The sequence below is a fragment of the Acomys russatus genome, chromosome 19, assembly GCF_903995435.1.
Source record: "Acomys russatus chromosome 19, mAcoRus1.1, whole genome shotgun sequence".
NCBI lineage: Eukaryota > Metazoa > Chordata > Mammalia > Rodentia > Muridae > Acomys > Acomys russatus.
Window position 1 is genome coordinate 60,317,923 of NC_067155.1, and position 21,298 is coordinate 60,339,220.

At 49.0% G+C, this 21,298-nt stretch overlaps 1 protein-coding gene across 1 annotated transcript in view; it reads right to left on the reverse strand.

The window, feature by feature from the left end:
• Cit (citron rho-interacting serine/threonine kinase) overlaps positions 1–19,751 on the reverse strand; it is a 162,380-nt gene extending 142,629 nt beyond the window's left edge. The window contains exons 1-4 of the mRNA XM_051161668.1: positions 19,615–19,751; positions 14,080–14,221; positions 4,598–4,773; positions 51–152 (exon numbers count right to left, since the gene is read on the reverse strand). Of these exons, the coding sequence (XP_051017625.1) occupies positions 51–152; positions 4,598–4,773; positions 14,080–14,221; positions 19,615–19,710 (516 nt within the window). The 5' untranslated portion in view covers positions 19,711–19,751. The remainder of the gene's footprint in view (positions 1–50; positions 153–4,597; positions 4,774–14,079; positions 14,222–19,614) is intronic.
• Positions 19,752–21,298: the final 1,547 nt, after the last annotated feature.

Below are 21,298 nucleotides of genomic sequence, written 5' to 3' on the forward strand. Positions count from 1 at the left end.
CTGCGAATTCAGGCCTTGGCTCGTTCCAAGGGAAAGATGTAAAGACTCACCAGGTAAAGGTTATTTTTGTCCTGAAAGGCATACTGTAATTGGGGGATCCAAGGGCTCGTGCTCCGAGATAATATGTTCCTCTCCTCCTCGAAAAATGAGACCTGGAGGGAAAAGAACCGCTTTAGATGATTGTAATAGAACCAGATGTGAAGGGGAAATGGCCTTTGTCCTGCCTTTCCGTCGAAATTGATGTTTCCAAGTATTTAAAAAAAAAAAAAAATCACTTAGCATGGCACTCTGAAAATTTGTCACTAACCTCCTTGGCTCACTTTGCAAGCCTGCATGTTATCCACACAGTTACAAATGGAACATCTTTCCTTAAGACGATTCATCTTTTTAAGCTTACATCTCTCTCTTCCCCTCCACCTTTGCTTCCTGGACAGTTCTAACAGGTTCCATGAATCCAGGCCAGGTAAGAGAGTCAGAGTCACCAGCCTGAGGCCCAAGCAGAGTGAAGAAAGCAGCAAATAGGTGTGCCAGCAGGCCAGGCGGCTACCAGAGGATAATGCAAGGGGAAGCTGATAATTGCATGTGGAGGTGGGTGGGAGAGGGCAGGGGAGGGGACAGGGTAAGGCCACTAGGTAGAGGGGACTGTACAGGTACAAGAAAACAGTAAGAGGGCTGGAGAGAAGGCTCAGTGCTTAAGAGAACTTGCTGCTCCAGCAGAGGACCCACATCTTGGCTCACAACCATCTGTAGTTCCAGTTCCAGAGCGTCCTATATACGCTTCCAGACTCTGAACACATACCATGGTGCACATACATACATGCATGCAGCCAAAATGTTCCTACACATACAATAAGTAAACCTAAATTATCTTTTTAAAGAAGAAAATGGTAAAACGGGAATGTCAGAGAAGCAAATTAATATGGTTTGTTTAAGTGTACCCCCAAAGACCCATGAGTTAAAGGCTTGGTCCTCAGGCCGCAACGTTATGAGAAAGTAGTAGAAGCTTTCATAAATGGAGCCTAGTTGGAGGTCACCCCTGAAAGGGATCTTGGAACCCCATTTCCACTGAGCAGGGATGCTGGACAGGAGCTGAGGCAGGGGAAGTAGCTGCAGGGCAAGTGTGACCATCTCTCACGAGAGGACAAGAAATGTACTCAAGGGCAGGGATCTGCCCAAAGGAGACAAAGGACAACGTGAAGAGCTGCCTGGAGACACTCTGGGTGTGGCAGATTGCAGCTCATTGGCTAACACAAGCAAAGGCCAGCTCACAAGGTACACGCCAGTACACTGAGGGCTGCATAGGAATGGGACAGTCCTGTCCTTTGAGTCCTTCCCGTAAAATTCTTAAGCACCAGTGGGGAAGGAGAGGCTCCACAGTGAAGAGCGGCAAGCAATGCCCTCAGCCCTCACCGCGGGAGGTAGTGAGCCTGTCCTCAGAGTGGCCGGCTGGAGCGGAGCCCAACAAAGTCTTCAGCCCAGATGTTGAACTGAAGCCTAGCAGCTGAGTCTCAATTGTATGGGATAACTGGCCTGTTGCCACTGGCACCATCAAGGTCATAAGGATCCATGGAAAATGAAGGAACTGACTCAGATCAAAGAGTCGGAAGGACTGGACGGCTGGACCTTTTTATTCTTAAGATGTGACTGGGACAGTTGGTGAGACGTGAATGGGGTCAAAGGAAGGTACTGTGGCCAAGTCTCTGGTCGTGATGGATCATGGGAAAAAATATTCCTGTCATAGGACACGTTTACTAAGCACACAGATGTATTTTCAAGTCATTCAGAGTGAGGCAGGGGATGATTCTGGTAAATAATTTTACACAGAAACCAGGAACAGCCAAAACACAGGAAAGGCAGGGTGGGGAGCTGGATCTGAGCAGGCCTCACCGTTGACTCTGTCTGACCCCTGGAAGCTCCCGTTAAAGCAACTGGCCTCTGAAGACCATTTCTGGCTGTCACAGCACTCAGTGCAAACAAGCTGGGCTCTCCCGGGTGGTGAGGACACCACTTCCTCACGTCCTCTCGGACACTTCCTTCGGCCTCCTTCCCACACTGCCCTGCTCTCTTCGTATCTTTAAATTCCAGGTCTTCATGGTGACTCCATGACATGAGTGCCAATGATAGCTAGTTTTAGCAGCTCCTACATAAATAGGATTTTGAAGTGCCGAGGCCCGCACCTCTGCACCACGGCCACTTCTGACCTTTTGCTTGTTTGGATCTAACTGTCTGCCCACACATAGCATGTTGGGTGTGTTTCATCTTACATACACTGGTCCCATCCACATAAGCAGTGCAAGGCTGGGCTAATGTCATATGCCTCTGCTCAAGGACCCAGCAACACGCCAGGCACGAAGATGCTCAGAGGGTGAGTACAAGGATGGCTAGAGCGTCCCTGGGTGGGAAGCTGAGTGGGCACCTCCCACTCCTGTCCTCCTCACCACGGTCCTGTCATGCTCCCTCACTACGATGCTGCTCATGCTTTACTCTGAAACACAGAAGCCTTGGACTCTGACAAGCGGCTCCCCACCCTCTTCTGCAGTTTCTGTCTCAAAAGGTAAAAAACAACAACAAAGGCATCTTGGGACCCAAAACATCCCCCAAATGCTGGTGTATTGGAACCTGGGCTCCTAACACAGCAATGTGCAGAGATGGGGGCCCTTGGGAAATGACTGGCTCGTGGCGTCATCAATGGATTGACCCATTCCTGGATTAATAACTTAATGGGCTGCTGGGAAACGGTAGGACTGTAGGACATGGGGCCTAGCTGGAGAAAGTAGGCTGCTGACGGGCATGGCCTAGGGAAGGCTGCTTTGCCCCTGGGCCTGTCTCCTCCTCTTCCCTTTCCTCTTCCTCCTGACCATGTGCCCTCCACCATGACACTGCCTCACTGCAGGAAAAGCAACAGAGGGGGCTGAGCATGGAGTAAAGTCTCTGACACCAGGAGCCAAGACAAACCACCTTCCTCTCTAAGCTAGTTTCTCTCAGGACCTTTGTCATGGGCAGAAGGCTAACTAATCCAGGGATGACCACAAGTTCCAGAACAGATGGCTATAGTGATTGACAGTATGGTGGAACCTCTTAATGCCATTGGATCCTACAGTAAAAATGAAATGGCTAACATGGTAAATGTTATGTTACAGAGCTTAACACGATGGAAAACTACAGTTGTTAAGATTTCCCCTCACCGGGCGTGGTGGCGCACGCCTTTAATCCCAGCACTTGGGAGGCAGAGACAGGAGAATCACTGTGAGTTGGAGGCCAGCCTGGTCTACAAAGCATGTCCAGAACAGCCAAGGCTACACAGAGAAAACCTGTCTCAAAAACAAAAACAACAACAACAACAAAACGATGTCCCTTCAAATGTGGCCCCTGCCAACCAGATGTCTTCATTTCTGTTAGTTATAAGCCACCCAACACCTCCACCCACCCACCCACCCATCTACCTGTCTATCATCTCTCCTCTCCCCGCCACTCTCTTTCACACACGCATGTACGCACACACACAAAAACACCTGGACAGAACTCCAGAACTCACACCTCCAGGATGTCTCCCTCAGCCACATGTCTACCTGGCAGTTCCCATCACTTCTCTGCCCTCAGCCCCCACCCCCTCTCACCATAAGGCCTTTCCCAACCGCCTAGGCTCACCCATGACATCACTGCTAATGAATCTGCTAACCCCCGCCTCTGCGGTGCTTTAATGGTAAGCACCTGCTTTGCAGACCTGCACTTTCCCTCCACTGCCGGGGCTGCTACTCAACCCTGCAGGAACACCACGGGACTTGATTCCCTTCGCAGGCTTCCCACGGAGCTGGGTACATTATCGGACACATGATGTGCACTAGAATCCTGTAACTAATGAATCACTCTCTGAACTCTGAAGCTGATGGCTGTCTCTTGAAAACACAGCCAATGAATCAATATGTCTGGAGAGAGCAGCATTCCTTCAAAGAAGAAAAAATACTACTAAAAAGACAACCTCGTACCCTGTTCTCAGAGAAGCATCTCCCAAGCCAGGGAACACAACTTTATTTTGACTTCTACAAAGGCCTGCTCTAAAATTAACCACGGGTGCCCACAACAGGTCACCTAAGCACACGCAGATATGGACACTACCCACTGGCCCCACCATGACGCATAACCCTAAGACCCAAGCTTACAGTCCCAAAGGACTGTCTCAAAGTCACTAGTTTAAAAGCCCACTTTGGGGGCTTTTAAATGACTAAGTGGTTAAGCGCACTGGCCGCTCTTCCAGAGGTCCTGAGTTCAATTCCTGGCACCCACATGGCAGTTCACAACTGTCTTAACTCCAGTTGCAGAGGATTCAACCACCTCTCACAGACATACATGCAGCTAAAATACCAATGCAAGTAAATAAACTAAAAATAAAATAAATAAATAAATACATAAGCCCAATGTGGTTCTAAAATAAAATGCAACTACTTGGTCATGGCAAAGAAACCGATGGAAATTTCTGAGGCTTCGGAATTAATCAGCACCAGTTTGAGGTGAGCCGAGGCTATGGGAGTTAGCCAACCACTGTCTCTGCGAGGAGCATCTGGAACAGAGGCAGGACCTGAGATGCAAATGCTCCTACCTGCTCCTGGGCCAGCAAAGCCTTCTTCTTCATGATTTTCATGGCGTAGACATCCCCTGTTGCTTTCTCTCTGACCACCTGCACTTCGGCAAAGTGACCACAGCCCACAAGACTTCGGACGTCAAAGTCTCTCACTGAAGGCTGGAGCTCCCGTAACTCAGCTATCATGTCGGAATCTGTGGAAGATGGGAGAGTTACACCCAGGTGGAAAAATACACTTCAAATGCATGCATCTTGCAAAAGAGGAAAAAAGGAAAGAAAAATATGCTGTCTTCCTTCCCCATCAAAAGACGTGCAGTCACTTTCTCATCTATCATGAACAATTATAAAACCAGCACAAAAGTGGTTTTAATCTGTTAAAATTAAGGGCTCCCGAAATTCCAAGGCACGGTTTCCATGGTAGCTATAACTTGAATCCCATCGACTTAGGAGGGGAGGGGAGCATGCATGCCATGCTTTCCTCCTCCTCTGAGGGCTGCAGGGCAGTGCTGGGGTCAGACAAGCGTGGCAGCATCCAACTGTCATTACAATGTGACATAAAGCAACATGACCCCCGTTTTCCCATCAGCTTTGGAGCCAATTCCAGATCATTCTGTTCCGTGCTCTGCCTGGGCTTGTGCCACTGGCCCTCGTTCTGTTTCAGAAGACTACTTTGCTGTCTTAATCTGTGGCAGTACTTGAGAGTGGCTCAGGGTCACCCAGAGGCCCAGCCAGAGCCAGGGTATCTGCAGGGATGGCGAGCACGTATCCAGATGGGCTGCGACTCTCTCTCTCTTGACATAATCTTATTCCTTTCCAATGTCCAGTCACTCAGAGTGTACGGGACAAAGCAGGTGGCAGTGCAGGACCTCACACTGTGACATCTCCAGGACACTACTGACTGCAAGAATGTAAGGAACAACAGTGATGCCCTAAAAATGGAAGGCTGTAATTAACAGAGGCACTTCACCAGAAACCGGGGCTACAACCAAAGGAAGGCAAGAAAGACCTACAATCCAAAGTACACTGGGTCAAGGGTGCAGCTCCATAGCAGAGCATGTGCTCAGCCTGCAGGAGGTCCTAGATTCAAATCCCAGCAGCAAAACCAAAGTCACTTACTACTCTGACAATCCTGTTCACACTGAAACCTAAAGGACTAGACCTGGGGCATGCTCAGGGACTAAGAATGTTTGCTCTGTAAGCGTGAGGGCCTGAGTTCAAATCTCCAGCAGCCACATAAAAAGCTAGCATGGTGCCACATGCCTGTAACCTATAGCCCAAGCGTCTGGCCCCCCACTCTCACCGTGCCAGTCATCCCAAAGCTCCCCTGGGGAACCACTGTAGAGTGGTGGGTGTATCTGCACAAATTCGTCGTGAGCACTGTTTTAAATGTAGATCTAGGATCATGGAGGAGGCTCAGTGGGTAAAGGCACTTGGTGCCCTGAGTTTGATCCTCGGGACCCACATGGGGGAAAAAGAGAACAGATTCCTGCGACTTGCAACGTGTCCTCTGACCTCCACACATGCACCACAGCGTGCTTGGGCGCTCTCTTTCTCTTTCTCTCTCTCTCTCTCTCTCTCTCTCTCTCTCTCTCTCTCTCTCTCTCTCTCTCTCACACACACACACACACACACACACACACACACACACACATACACACACACACACACACACACACACACAAACACCATGTAAAATAAAGTAGAACTGAAGTGCCTACCCAAAGAACACAGCACAAGGCGGTGTAAACTTGGAAGGCGCCCAGCATCTGCCATCACTGTGGCATCACCCTGCCAAGCCCTGTCTGTCTTCCTCCCCACCTTACCCAGGCTTCCTTCGTGTCAGGTGTTTGAGCTCTGAATTACAATTAGCCAAGGGCACTAGTTTGCAGTTTTTTTGTGTTTGAGCCTGACTTCGCCGCTGCTGTACACAGGCCAATCTCTCTTCATTTTCTTTCAGGTCTTAGGCCCCGAAATTGCTTACGATGTTGCCCAACTCAGTAACTCCAGCCCGTCACTGGGGACAATCAGGAATCTAAATCACACAAGTTAGACAAACTGCTTTGTGGGCAAAAACTGTGATACCTTCAGAACTGCAAGAAAGCATTCCAAACGTCTACCTTTCCCAAAGGCTTCTGCAGTATTAGGGCAAACAGGTGAGGTGGTAAAATCAAGCCCCTGGCTATTTAAAAAAGAGACAAACGGGGGGGGGGGGGGGGGGGGAGATGGGAGAGAACTTCACAACTCCCTCCCACCCCAGCTGCTTCTATGACCCCAAAGCCATATGGACTCATCATCTCTGTCAACTTTAGTTCGGGTTTATGGGTCCAGAGGGTACTGAACACTGAGGCAAACAGAAGGACGCAGGGCTCTGTATGGAAACAGCCCAGGCTGTGGCTGGGAGACAGACAGCTGGACCTAGGGTTGGGGGGAGCCAGCCTAACAGAATCCACAGCTTCCTTCTCAGAAATTCAGTCCAGCCTTTCCAAGACAAGGAATCCATCCTTCACAGAACCCTCAACAGGCGCTGAGGAAAGATGTGCACGAAGAGGCTCACGATGAAAATGGAAACAAAAAACTCAGAAGTGGCCTGGCTGACCCTAAACCCCAATCAGCAGCAGCCTGGAAACAATGTGGAGATCTTCAGGACAGCAGGGCTATGCAGAGAGCCCCTGCCTCAAAATAATAATAATTATTATTATTGTATGTGTACAAGTGTTTTGCCTGCATGTATGCATATGTGTCATGTGCACATAGTTCCCTTGAAGGCCAAAAGAAGGCACTGGATTACCTTGAACTAGAAACAACTCATGGCTGTGAGCTTCCACGTGGGTGCTGGGAACTGAACCCCAGTCCTCTGGAAGAGCCACCCGTGCTCTTAACTGCTGAGCCATCTCTCCAGCCCACACCTGCTTACCTTTACTGTGTAACATTTAGATCAGGGTAGCCAGCTCCCCCTTCTCACTGAGCATTTATCATTTCTTTGTTCTGGGAAAAATCCTATCAGTGCAGCCTCCTAACTTGAAGACATGAGGCCGCTGTGGGCAGAGCTGGCACACGCTTTCACACTTACCTAAGTAAGAAGACGTACACTGCGATGGCAGCCAGGAAGACACAGCAAATACATGAGACAGGAGGATAGGCCCTCCTTCCCGGGCTCAGGCAGTGAGTACTGTATGTAACTGGGCATGCCATGCTCTCACAGGGCTCACAGCACAGCACATTTGTTTGAAACAGCACTGTCATAAATATGTCTGTAACGCATGCTGCTCCACTTAGGACAGCTGCAGTGTGCCTGGGTGACAGACATTGTTTGGCTCCATTGTAACTGTTGGATCACCATCCTGTAGCTGTCTGTTGTCTCTGAACACTGAGGTATGACGCCCTCTCCTATCCGGAGAGTCTAGAACATCATCTGGTGGATAGCAGGAACTTGACAAATATCTGCTCCATGAGTGTCATGCTGTGTAAACAAACTGACCTCAACTGAGCTCAAGCATGCATGGTGCACGCACACACAGACGCACACAGACACACACAGGCACACCCATGTACACACACATCAAATTTTTAAAAATTAAGGAAACAAAGTAAGTGGCAAATACTATTATATCACATACTTTATGTAAAAATAAACAAGTATGTTTTAAGTTTTTTGAGACTTGTGCCACCACACCCAGAAAAATGTATCTTAAATAAATAAATAAGCAGATATTGAAACACCATACTATTTCTCAAATATATACAATTATATGTTTCACTTTAAAATTTTAAGGAATTACATAAATTACATAAAGAAATATATAAATTATGTAAGCATGTATTTCATATAAGAGGGCACCAGGTCCCCAGAACTGGAGTTACAGACTTGTTGTAAGCTATCATGAGGGTGCTGGAACCAAACCCAGGTCCTCTACAATGGAAAAAAAGTGCTCCTAACTGCAGGGCTGTATCTCCAGCCCAAGAGAGAATACTTTTTAAAGGAATTCATAGGCATGGTGTAGTGGCATATGCCTTTAATCCTAGCACTTGGGAAACAGGCGGGCGCAGCTCAGTGGATTCAAGGCCATGAGCTCCAGGACAGCCAGGACTACATAATAAGACCCTGCCTCAAAGAGAGAGGGAGCAAGCTAGCAACTAAATAAAGTGACTGGCCTATGCTGCCTGGGTTTGTGTAAGCATCCTATGATAGCCACCCACACGATGACAAAATAATCTAATGACCCAGTCAGAACACATGTCCTCGGTTAATCAATGCAGGGCTGCAGTTGGTGAGGACAGCAATTACTCCCCTGGTTCCCAGATGCTCATTCCGGGCCCTGCATTGGCTCAAGGTCAGGGGCATGTCTGTGGGACGCAGCCCTCAAACAGCTCTCTTTGTCCCATTTCCTCTGGCAGCTCCACAGAAAACCTCCACTCGTACAAACATGGGCAGTGGCAGCTGAGGGCCCCTTCTCCACACGGAAAAGCAAAGCTTACATTCCGAAACAGAAACTCAAAGCAGGTCAGGGTGGAGGAAGTGGGGGTGGATTTCAAATGTGGGCTCTCCAGGGCCCTCACCAAGAAGTCTCTTGAAAAGATATGGAGCCGTTTCCGGGAAGAGCTCCACTCCACTGACACAGCCCTGACTACACACCGCTTCCGGTGGGGGTGGAGGGGTGCCTGACAGCTTTAAAGCATCCCTGAGGTCTCAAACCTGAGGGAGAAAATGGAGAGAGTTCCTCCATGGTCTGCCCCTCCCATTGCATACTCGATAACTGACATTCAAAAGCTGGAAGAATAGTCAAGCAAATGCAGGATGAGTAACCACCTCAAGGACATTTTTTAAATGTATTTATCTATTATTTATACAATGTTCTGCCTACATGCATGCCTGCACGCCAGAAGATCACATTACAGATGGTTGTGAGCTACCATGTGGTTGCCGAGAATTGAACTCAGGACCTTTGGAAGAGCAGGCAGTGCTCTTAACCTCTGAGCCATCTCTTCAGCCCCTCACAGACATTTTAAAGGTACACACTGTGTTGATTAATCGCGGTGCTGCTTACGGATACCACGTACTGTCTAGTGACAAACCTAGCGTCCTGGTAACTTTCCTGTTGCCCTGAAGACAGACCCGACAAAACAACTGAGGGAGGGTTTATGTTGGCTCAGACACAGTTCCAAGACACAGTCCATCATAAAGGGACACCCCTGGAAGGAGGAGCCCCGGGCAGCTGGTCACATGGCACTCAGAGTGAAGAAGCAAAGAGCAATAAATTTACTCAGCTTAATTTCTCCTTCTTATTGGTTCAGAATCCTAGCCAGGAAGTGGTGCAATCAGAGTGGGCGGTCTCCCCTCCTTAAATAACCAAGATAATCAATCCTTCCCAGTGTAGGATTTATCCGGTTGACAGCGGGACTGACCATCACACATGCTCTGTTAACTGTTAAGCATCACGCATGCTGTTTACTGTTCACTATGCTTGACTTCTTTCATAGATGAGGAAACTGAGAGCAAACAAGGTATGAACAAGCTGTGAAGCCGCTCTTAGTGGTTTGAGGGTAAAATGGCCCCCACAGGCTCCTGTTCTTGAACATTTGGTCCCCAGCTGGTGGCGCTGTTTTTGCAGGCTGCAGAACAGTCGGGGGTAAAGATAAGAATGAGGGTGGCTGGAGGATGGGCCTCCTCCTCCTCCCCGAGCTCTTGGCTTCCTGGTAAGCACTCTGTAGCCAGGGGCTGTCACATGACCCTGCCACCACCCCTCTGTCATGAAAGCTCTCAAGCCAGGAGCCACAACAAACCCCTCTCCTCTCACTTTGCTTCTGACAGCTATTCCACCACAGGGAGGAGGAAACCGGACGCATCATTTTCACTTACTCAGCACCCCTGGGGCCTCTGAGTACCTAGCTGTGTAGTCTACTGTAGGAGGCCCTGGTAACCACAGGACTCTAGACTCCTTTGTGGATTCAGACAAGGCTGATCAAAATGTCCTTCTGTGAGTGACTCAAAGCAGAACCAATCAGAACCTTCCCTGGGGCTGTGTAAAGCTAACCAACTAGCCCCAGGCCTGGTGATACACCTGTTTAATTCCAGCACTTGGGAGTCAGAGGCAGGCAGATCTCTGTGAGTTCAAGGCCAGCCTGGTCTACAGAGAGAGTCCAAGACAGCCAGCTACACAGTGAGACCCTGTCTCAAAAAATAAACAAACAAACAAACAAACTAAGCTAACACATCTAGCTGGGCAGGAGGTGGTATCCAGGCTCTAAAACTAGTTTCTGATGAGTGTAACACTTGGGACCCATGGCCTGTGCAGTTTCTTCACACACAGAATGCAGAGGCCCATGTGTTAAAGGTCGGGCACCTATGGAGAGATTGCTCAGCGCTCTTCCAAAAGTCCCAAGTTCAATCTCCCAACTGTCTGATGCCCTCTTCTGTTGTAAATGCAGACAAAGTACCGATATACATAAAACACATAAACAAATAAATCTTTTTTTTTTTAAGATTTTACTTATTTATTATGTGGACAGGGCTCTGCCTACCTGTACACGTGCAGGCCAGAAGAGGGCATCAGTTCACATTACAGATGGTTGTGAGCCACCATGTGGGTGCTGGGAATTGAACTCAGGACCTCCAGAAGAGCAGTCAGTGCTCTTAACCTCTGAGCAATCTCTCCAGCACCCAAATAAATAAATCTTAAAAACAAAAAATAAAAAAGTTGAGCTCCTAGTGTGGTGCTACTGAGGCAGTAAAACTCTTAGTAAGGAAGTTTCTCAGACTGTATTCCCCTAAGTCCTGGTGGATGGAGATCACACAGAGCAGTCGCAGAGGCAGCAAAGAGGTGGGCCCCAGGAGTCCCTGAAGTGCACCTTGACTCTTCTCTCTTTCCTGCTCATTCCAAGCCCTGAGGGAAACACCACACACTCTTGCCATGGAATGTTATCAGGTCACAGGCCTCAAAGCAATCCACCATAGCCTCGAACCCCAAAAGGTACAAGCTGAAATGAGCATTTCCTCTTTGGCCCCTGGCTGCTATTTCAGTGTTTTTCTTTCTTTTTTTTTTTTTTTTTTTTTTTCTTTCTTTCTTTCTTTCTTTCTATACATATATATTATTTTTAATTTAGTTTTTTTAATCTATGTGCATTGGTGTGAAAGTGTCAGATCTTGGAGTTACAGACAGTTGTGAGCTGCCATGTGGGTGCTGGGAATTGAACCCGGGTCCTTTGGAAGAGCAGGTAGTGCTCTTAACCACTGAGCCATCTCTCCAGGCCCCTGGTGTTTTTCTACAGTAACTAAAGCTGACAGCTGGCAGTAAGAGATCTTCCATCCTCAATAAAAGGCCTTCAAAGCAGCCTCCACTTCAGTGCTTTGGACACCCAGGGCCACTATGGGGGACATCTGGCTTCTAAGTTAGAGTCCATATAGGTCAGATATTCTCCATGCTTTTTTTTAAAGGCCAGGTGGGATCAGTTTTGGGATGTAGGGGGTTGTCACATGACCTCTGTTCCAAGTATCCTAACATGGGTGTGGCTGCTCCAGGAACCCTTTTCTCATACACAAAGTTTCCAGGTCCTTGCTCCCTCCCTGTAGAGGCCACAAAAAGCACAAGACCCTAATCTCCATGAAGGAGAGACACGGACAGACAGATGGACTGAGACCCCTTTCATCCCAAAATCACAACAGAGCTCAGCTTTCCAGCCGTGGCACAGACACTGAGCAAGCCATCTAGAACATTCCAGCTTAGAGAACCCAGAGCCTGGAACTTTAGCCAATGTATCATCGAGCAGAGGAGCCCCCACTGATGCAATCAAACCACAGACCCATGAAGAAGTGACACGAAACCACCACTTTCAGCTCTACAGTGTGGAGTGCTTGCTTAGACAGCATCTTAGACGAGGCAGTTTCTCAAATCTGGCATGACTGATTATATGGTCCTGTGAGCTTTGGGTGCTTGGCAGGGCCCCCCGCTTTCCCAGTAGCACTCTTCCCTGCCCCGTCTGTGATAACTCATAGGGTTTCTCAGTATTTCTCCAAGAGGTGCTGGAGTGGAATGCCCACTGACTGATAACACTAATGGAAAATACTAGAAGATGTGTTGTAGACGTTTTGGTTTACATGTAAACATGTTTTTGTTTTCATCTCAGGTGTGGGATATGGGGGCTGCACCTGTTTGCTCACAGCTGATAGTTGCCTACAGAGAGGACACGTGATGTTTGTCAGCTGTGAGCTACCTCATGCAGGAGCGTTGTCTCTGTCAGTGGGGAGAAAAGCCAAAGAAAGACTGAGGGTTCCAAGAAAGATGATGCTGGTGCTTCCCCTGCTGCTCCTGGTTGCTGCTGATGCAGTCTGACAAGAAGTTGGAGACGTCCTGGAACAAGGAATGGACTCGCCCCAAGGAACCCAACACCCTGAACAGCAGGAAGCAGCAAAGGAAAACTACACCTTCTCTCCCCACTAACCTTTCTCCCCTACCTGGTGCTGGGGTGTTGTAAGGGGTTGGGGTGGGGTAGGGAGAAAGAAGTTTAAGGAACCCAAAATAAAAGTAGTTGTTTAAAAGTATGCCAACAAAGATGTGGCACCAGCATCCAACTGTCCCAACACACTGGAGCTGACAGAAATCAGGAGCACTGTCCCAGTGGGCAGGTCAGGGTCAGCGGACAGACCCACGACATCACAGGCCTTAGGTCCCTTTGCCTTCATCAGCTGTTTCTCCATTTAAGGAAAATTAAAATTACATCTTACAACATCGGTGGTATAAATAAGGCAGTTCAGCTAGCTGGGAGTGCAGCTCATTGGCAAAGCATGTGCTTACCATGAAGGAGGGAGAAAGGAAGAGGAGGAGGGAGGGAAGGAAAGAGGAAGAGGAAGAGGGGAGGAAGAAGAGAGAGGAGACACCAGACTTAGAATCATTACCGTATTCATTTATTATCATGATTTTAAAATTAAGCAACTGAGACAAATGATCTTACTGAATCTACTAAACACAATGGCCCTGAGGCAGTGTGCCTGTTCTGCCTGAGGACAGGTTAGCGCAGAGTGTAAGGACAGAGTCAGGGGCGGCATGCCCATCACTCAGTCCCTGGAGCCAGACGTGCCTGAAGCATCCTTGGATTTCTGTCTCATAAGTCAACATATTTCATTTATCAACTGAAATTCTCTCACTTAAACATGGTCTCTAGACCTCAGCTGTACAATCTGCCTACACCCAAGGGTCAGTCTTCTACAGACCACGGTTTTCTGCAACTACCACTGACGCCTTCTGCCTCCAGGACCCCGGCTTCCCCTACAGCAGCGGTTCTCAACCTTCCGAATGCAGCTCCTTGTGTTGTGGTTACCCCAACCATAAAGTCACTTCATTGCTACTTCACAACTGTCCTTTTGTTGCTGTTGGGAACTGTGATGTAGACATCTCGCATGGGATTCAAGCCCCAACCCGCCACCCCGACCCCCAAGGGTCCAGACCCACAGGTTGAGAACAGCTGCTCTACAGGAAGCGCTGTGGAGAAGAGCTCTCTGGACTTACACTTCCGGACAAAGCTGCTCACGTGTTTCATCTTCATCAGGGCGGGCTGGCTGCACTCTTCAAAGAGAGCAAAGAGGGCATCTAATACTCCTTCCCGGGAAAGAGCAGACATCTGTGGCTGAGTCACAAGGGGCGGTTTCCCCTAAAAATGGCAAACGGCAGATGGGGACTCTGTCAATAATGAAAAGCTTTGATCAATAACATCCACACAGAGTAAATCACAAGCAAGCCACTCAGCTGTTCACACACTGATTCTGGGGCCATTAAGGATCATCTGCATGGGTCTATTCCTGAAGCCTTTTCACCTGAACCTGGGGGGTAAAATCATCCCAAGAGCACTGTCCCCATGTAATCAGGCCATGCCTTTGTGGAGTCCGAGCATCGCTGGAATGTTTGCTATGGTCCCTGCAAGTTCTGAGACAATAGCATAGCTCTTCCACAGGAGACAGCGATGGCACGCCTTCCCTGTGTGGATCGAGGACTGCTGACGCAACTTCAGCCCCTTTAACTCATCTCAAGCAGTAGAAGAGGATGCCTAACGTGAAGCCAGCCGGGTTTATTCATGATCTGTGGGATCGGTTACAGATTGGCAGACTGTGTCTAGCCCACAAACATGTTTTGTTTGGCTTGAAGTATTTAAAATAATTTGAATTATCTGCCAATATTTTTAAATCAGTAGATTTTATACACACACACACACACACACACACACACACACACATCAGAATGTCTGTCTTTTCCTGAAACTCTGTCAGGTCTGGCAATATTACCCTCTGTTCTGCCTGAGGATACCACAGGAGCTGAGTGGTGTTGCCCTCTGGAGGGTTGGGGGTGACTTGACTTCCGGGCTCCTGTCTGGCCAGCTTGATTCATTTATGCCCACTGTTTGGCCTCTCAAGACCTGAGTTGGCAACCCCGGGTTTAGAGCAAGGATTTCCCTATGAGCTTGAGAACAACGAAGCAATCTCTCTGTAAAAACAGCTACAGGAAGGAGGCACAGAAAGCAGGTTTTTTTTTTTTTCTTTTTTTCTTTTTTTGGTTTTTTGAGACCTCTCTGTGTAGTCCCGGCTGTCCTGGACTCGCTTTGTAGACCAGGTTGGCCTTGAACTCACAGTGATCCACCTGCTTCTGCCTCCCAAGTGCTGGGACTAAAGGTGTAAAGGTGTACACATCCAACATAGAAAGTAGATTTGTATGACATCAGGGGCTGGAAAGATGACAATTGGTAAAGTGCCCACCACACAAGATTAAGGACTGAATTCAGATCCCTGGAACCCACATAACATATCTGGGCATAGCGGCAAGTGCCTGTCACCCCAACACTAGGGAATGGGACATGGATTCCTGAAGTTCACTGGCCAGTTCATCTAGCTGAATCGATGAGCTGCAGTGAGAGATCTTTCTTAAAACAAAACAGTGGAGATCAACCAAGGAAATACACCAATGTCTACAGCTGGCCTGTGCGCTCTCTCTCTCTCTCTCTCTCTCTCTCTCTCTCTCTCTCTCTCTCTCTCTCTCTCACACACACACACACACACACACACACACACAGGCACACACATGTACTCAAGCTCACATGTGCATACACACACATAGTCACACACACACAGACACACACACACAATTTCAATGCAGCCAGGCTTGGTGACACATGTCTATTATCCTAGCACATGGGAGGCTGAGGCAGGAGGACTGAGTTTAAAAGAAACCAAATAAGAGCCTGGCACGGTGGCGCACCACTCAGGAGGCAGAGGCAGGTGGATCATTGTGAGTTCGAGGCCAGCCTGGTCTACAAAGTGAGTCCTGAACAGGCAGGGCTACAAGAGAAACCCTGTCTTGAAAAACCAAAAAATTAAAAATTAAAAGTTGATAATACACTGCTTGGGACATAACAATCTGCCAGGCTGGCTCGGAGATCTTCTTTCTGTCTCGTGCCCTTGAAACTGCACGAGCCACCAACCTGAGAACAGGCTGTCTTGCTTTGACAAAATATGCCCTTGAAACTTCAGTATTGTTAAAAGTGGAGTTATGGGGTTGATGAGGGAAAGTAATTGTAAAAGATAACTCTGTTCTGTTACGGTTTATCAATGACGACTAAACTTATAACCAAGTGGAAGTTAAAGCACGCGTCCGGGCACAAAAATGGTGTGTTCTATGTTTTGGAACAACAAGCACCTAACCCTGTCTACTGAGTTCTGTATAAAGAAAGAGGCACTGGGACTGCCAGTCAGTCAGGCTGTAAGCCCCTCCCGATCCCCTGCCTGATTCGTTCCTCCCTTTCTTCCCACGTGGCTCTTGCATCCACCTTCTGCAAGCTCTTCCCTCATCCCGGGGCTGGCATCATCCCTGAGACTCATGTTAAGCAGCAGAGAGTGACACGCATGGCGCTGGGCTGGCTGAGGGTAGAGCCGATCAGCCTTTGTCCTGGAGTCCAGGGGAAGGCAGCCGCCATGCACAGAGCTTAGGCCACATCTAGGAGCTGGCACTCTACAGCACATGAGCCCAACAGGCCCAATGCCTGAATTATAAACAGAGCTCTGTTGGAACACAGCCATGCCCACTCATGACAAGCTTGGTGCTACAATGCCAAAGATGAATAGCTGCCACCAATGACCCACATATCAGAAAAATCTTTCATTATATGCAGAAAAAAGTAAGAGCCCAGGTAGCCTAGGAAACGAATACATATATATACAGGCCACATAAGGGCAGGGTGATGGCAAGGCCCTGAAGCCTGATGACCTCAATTTGAGGCCTGGAATCCACATAAGAGGCCAGATGTGGAGGCACATCTGTAACCCAGCACTCCTACTGGGAAGTGGGAGATGGGGCAGGAGAACGAGCAGAAGTCTGCAGGCCAGCAAGCCAGGAAGACACAGCTGACCAAAACAAGAGAGCCTGCCTCAGAATAAGCTAAGAAGACTCCTGCCTCCTCAAAGTTGCACTCTGATACACACACACACACACACACACACCACGCCCACAAGCATGTGAGCACATATAAATAATAATAATTAATTGAACTTAAATAATAAACAGGGATGCCTTAGTGAGCAGTCAGTGTCTAGATTCTACTGCACAGGTTGTACCCCCAGGCCATGCCACATGGTGGAGTAGAGCACCCCACTCAAGTACAGCCAACCTGCTAGGGTGGGTTGGTTGGGTTTGTTTGCTTGTTTGTTTGTTTGTTTGTTTTGAGAGAAGGTCTTATTTTGTAGCCCTGGCTGGCCTGGAACTTGCTGTAGAAACCAGGCTGTCCTTCAATTTACAGAGATCCACCTGCCTCTGCCTCCGAACTCCCAAGAGCTGGGGTTAAAGGCGCATGCTTCAACACCTTCTGAGCAACCTGCAGGCTCCTGGGAAAAGATGTCGCTGTGCCTTTAAGTGTGCTGAGGGCTTGTTACACAATGCTGGGCAGCATAAAAGAGCAGCTGCATCTGAATCACTAGGGAAGCACAAAAAAAACAGATTCTTTGGCCCTGTTACCAACCTCCTGAATTAAAAGTTTCTAGATTGCAGCTTAGACCCAATTTTAACACATTGCCCAGTCAAGTTTGGGAACCACTGAGCCTTCCCGCCTGCCCCTTCGGTTGCCTCTAACTCTGGGGGGAAAAGGAGACTCTTTTTTCCCTCTCTCTCTGTTCACCTGAAAGTTAAACCCAAGCAGCCGAGGGGTTCCCAGAGATTCAAGGAGGCTTAAGCTTGGAGCAGGATATTTTAGTCTTTAGTCTTTCGAGAAGCTCAAGGGACGCAAACTTCAAAATGGCCCTTTGTTCTGACACATTTTCTTACTCTCTCCGTGTTTCTTAAAATGCCCTTTCTTTAGGAAATGAAAAGACCAGAAAGTAATAGCTTTTTCCTTTCATTTGTTTTCTACATCTTTGCTTGGCAAAATAAAAAGCTGCCAAAGTCTTGGCCGCCTGGTGGTCTGAGATTTCTGTGGCTCTGGAAGTCGGCCAAGCACCGAAACCGATGTGCCCTGCGTAGAGGGCGCCATGCTGACTGAGACCCAGTCTAAAGGGCATACCTTAATGCCCAGTCTAAAGGGCAAAGCCAGCCACTGTCCCTAACCCTCAGGGTGCCAGCCCTGCCGGGGGACAGGGAGACAACAGACAGCACACAGCACAGCAGCTGCGTGAGGCTGACCCAAACACTCCGCCACACCACCTTCCCTGGAGCTACGTCTGCGTGTGGTTTATCCACCACGGGTTTGTGTGCTGCAAGCTTGGACCCCAGTGTCGAGGTGGTGGGAGGTTAAAAAGGTGGGGTGAGACACTGTAGGAGGGGATCTGGTCTGCAAGAGACAAAATGCTTTTCTTAACCTCGGGAGGGGAGCTGAGAGCCGGCTGCTAGGAAGGGGCTAGGCCTGGGCCCTTCTTGTCTTGCTCATGTGATTTCTGCCCAATCCCCTGCCAGTGTGCTGACATTGTCACCAGGCCCTCGGCAGACCCAAGCAGAAGCCATTGATGTACTTGATCGTACAGGACAGTGAGCCATGCAGACCTCTTTTGTTTCTAAAGTACACTTCCTCTGGTACATTGTAAAAGCAACATAAAACCAAGTAAAGTCACTCCACACTAAAACGAGACTTGCAAAAGTGTCTGGGTTTGTTTTCTACCACTGTGACAAAACATCATGACCAAAAAAGCAAGTTGGGCAGGAAAGAGCTTATTTCAGTCAGAGCAGAACTGAACTAGAAAACTGCTCGGAAGTAATTTCATGACATTGGTCCTTGTGGGATGAAGGAAATGTTTAGGCCTCTCATGAGGAAATGTGGTTACAACGGTGTGGTATTTAATCTACAGAGCAGGACAGTCACCAGCTGCGGTGGCGCTCACCTTTAATTCCAGCACTTGAGAGGCAGAGACTGAAGGATCTCTTTGCGTTCCAGGCCAGCCTGGTCTACAGAGTGAGATCTAGGACAGCCAGAGCTACGTAAGAGTGGACATCACTTGTATGAAACAAGATGACTCTACACTGGGGCCGGAGAGACGGCTCCTGGTTAAGAGCGCTTGCTCACAGCTCTATCAGGGGACCACAATTTGGATCCCAGTATCCAGATAGGCAACTCACACCAGCTCCCAGGATCCAAAGCCACTTTCTGGCCTTTCTGGGTACCCAGAGACTGAAGGTGCATACGCGCGCCCCAGGGATAATTTTGGTTCCTTTAATTGAAAGGAACAGAGTTTAGAACAGAGTAGTGAAGTATGAGAAATGTTGAGCAGCCGGGCGTGGTGGCACACGCCTTTAATCCCAGCACTTGGGAGGCAGAGGCAGGCGGATCGCTGTGAGTTCGAGGCCAGCCTGGTCTACAAAGCGAGTCCAGGACAAGGAGGACTACACATTGAAACCTTGTCTCGAGAGAAATGCTGAGCTGCCCTGAGATCCCCCGAGAGCAGGTTCAGCCATGTAATCATCTACACAGCGGCACCAGGACCTGTGAAACAACAAATGGGACTCCCCCCAACAATAATACAACCAAAGATGGGTGCCCTAGCAGACTCGGGTGTGTAACAGCGGTAGGCAGCTTCTTACCTGGAAGAAGAGATTTAGCCTGGAGGCCCGATTGGCAATGGGCTCAGAGGCACTGGCATCCAATGGGCTCCGTACTCCATATTTGAATTTCAACATCTCTCCGCTGACGCTGAAGGAACACTGGGAAAAGTCAAGTGTGTGCTGACATTTAGGGCAGGAAAGGCTTGATGGTCCTACCTCCCTAAAGACATCAGGACAAGGAGGCTCCCAGCCTCCAAAGCAAGGCAGGCACACGGTGCACTATACATGCACACAAAATATTCACACACATAAAAAATAAAAAATCAATCATTTTTAAAAGAACAGCCACTGTTGGACTAGCCATACCACAGCCTGTAAGCCACTCTAATAAAGTCCCATTTATTTTTTTCATTCTACCAGCTCCGTTCCCCTAGAGAACCCTGACTAACACAAATAGCTAATATATAAAAATAACAAGTATATAAAAAGTGATACTCAGCCGGGCATGGTAGCACACACCTTTAACCCCAACATTCGGGAGGCAGAGGCAGGAGGATCGCTGTGAGTTCAAGGTCAGCCAGGTTTACAAAGTGAGTCCAGGACAGCCAAGGCTACACAGAGAAACCCTGTCTCGGAAAAAAAAAAGTGATATTCATATTTTTTTTTAACTGTCTACAAAGATGTAACGTGCAAACCAGGGCCTGAGGGAAATGACCAGTGAGCCCTGAAGATTATCTGGGGGAAATAATAGTACTCTGTCCTTGGTGGGTACACAGGTCAATGGTCCTAAGGATGCCTGACCAGAAAGGCTGGAGGGCTACAACAGGGAGGAAGATTCAAAAAGGAGACACCAGGCTAGGCACAAAAGAGGATGAAGACTCTGGACCACGGGGGATAAGTGAGTTAAGATCACACAGATAACGGAGAGCGCAAGAGAGGCTGGTCTACAGGGTCTACAGTCCTCTTTAAGGAGCCCTGGGGCCTCAGGCAGCAAACCTGGGGCTCCCCACAGCGGCCCAGACCCCAGGTTTCCCCCGGGACGCTCCAGGGCTGTACCACAGACCCAGGGTTGAAGCCTCTGACCCCAGAGTTGCACCCACAGACCCCGGGCTGCAGCCCCAGCAGACCCTCCCCGGCGCCCTGCGATCCTGAGGCTCCCGGCCGCAGTTGGGAAAGTGAGCACTGGTCTGAGCGCGGCCGCCCGGGGAGACCCGAGTGAGAGGACCCTCCTCCCGGACCCTCTCCAATCACCAAACACCCACACACACCCAAAAAAAAAAAAAAACCGCGGACTCACAATCTGCAGACCCCCGGCTTGCACTCGCCCCGCTCCGCCCCGAGCCTCCCGCCCTAGCGTTTGAAGGAAACGGCGTGGGCAGGTCTCAGCAGTGCCTAAACCAATCAGCGCCCGCCATCCTCTGATGGACAGCGGGGGGTTCTTCCAGGACCCGCCCAGGTCTTGGAGGGCCGGAGGAAGTGAAATAGGAAAGCCAATCACATTGTTTCTTCATTTGACTGGCGACCAATAGGAAGAGGACAAGGGCGTCCGGGCGGGGCCGGGCTAGGAAGTTTGAAATTGGCGGTTGGCAGGTTGCTGTATTGGGCGTGTGGGGCCTCTGCAGAGCTCCCGGCGCTGTCCTTAGCCGTCCGAGCTCCTGTGGGGAACCTGGCCGCTCTTCCCGGACCATCTGCCCCAAATAAGGATGTTAGGAAGCTAACTCAG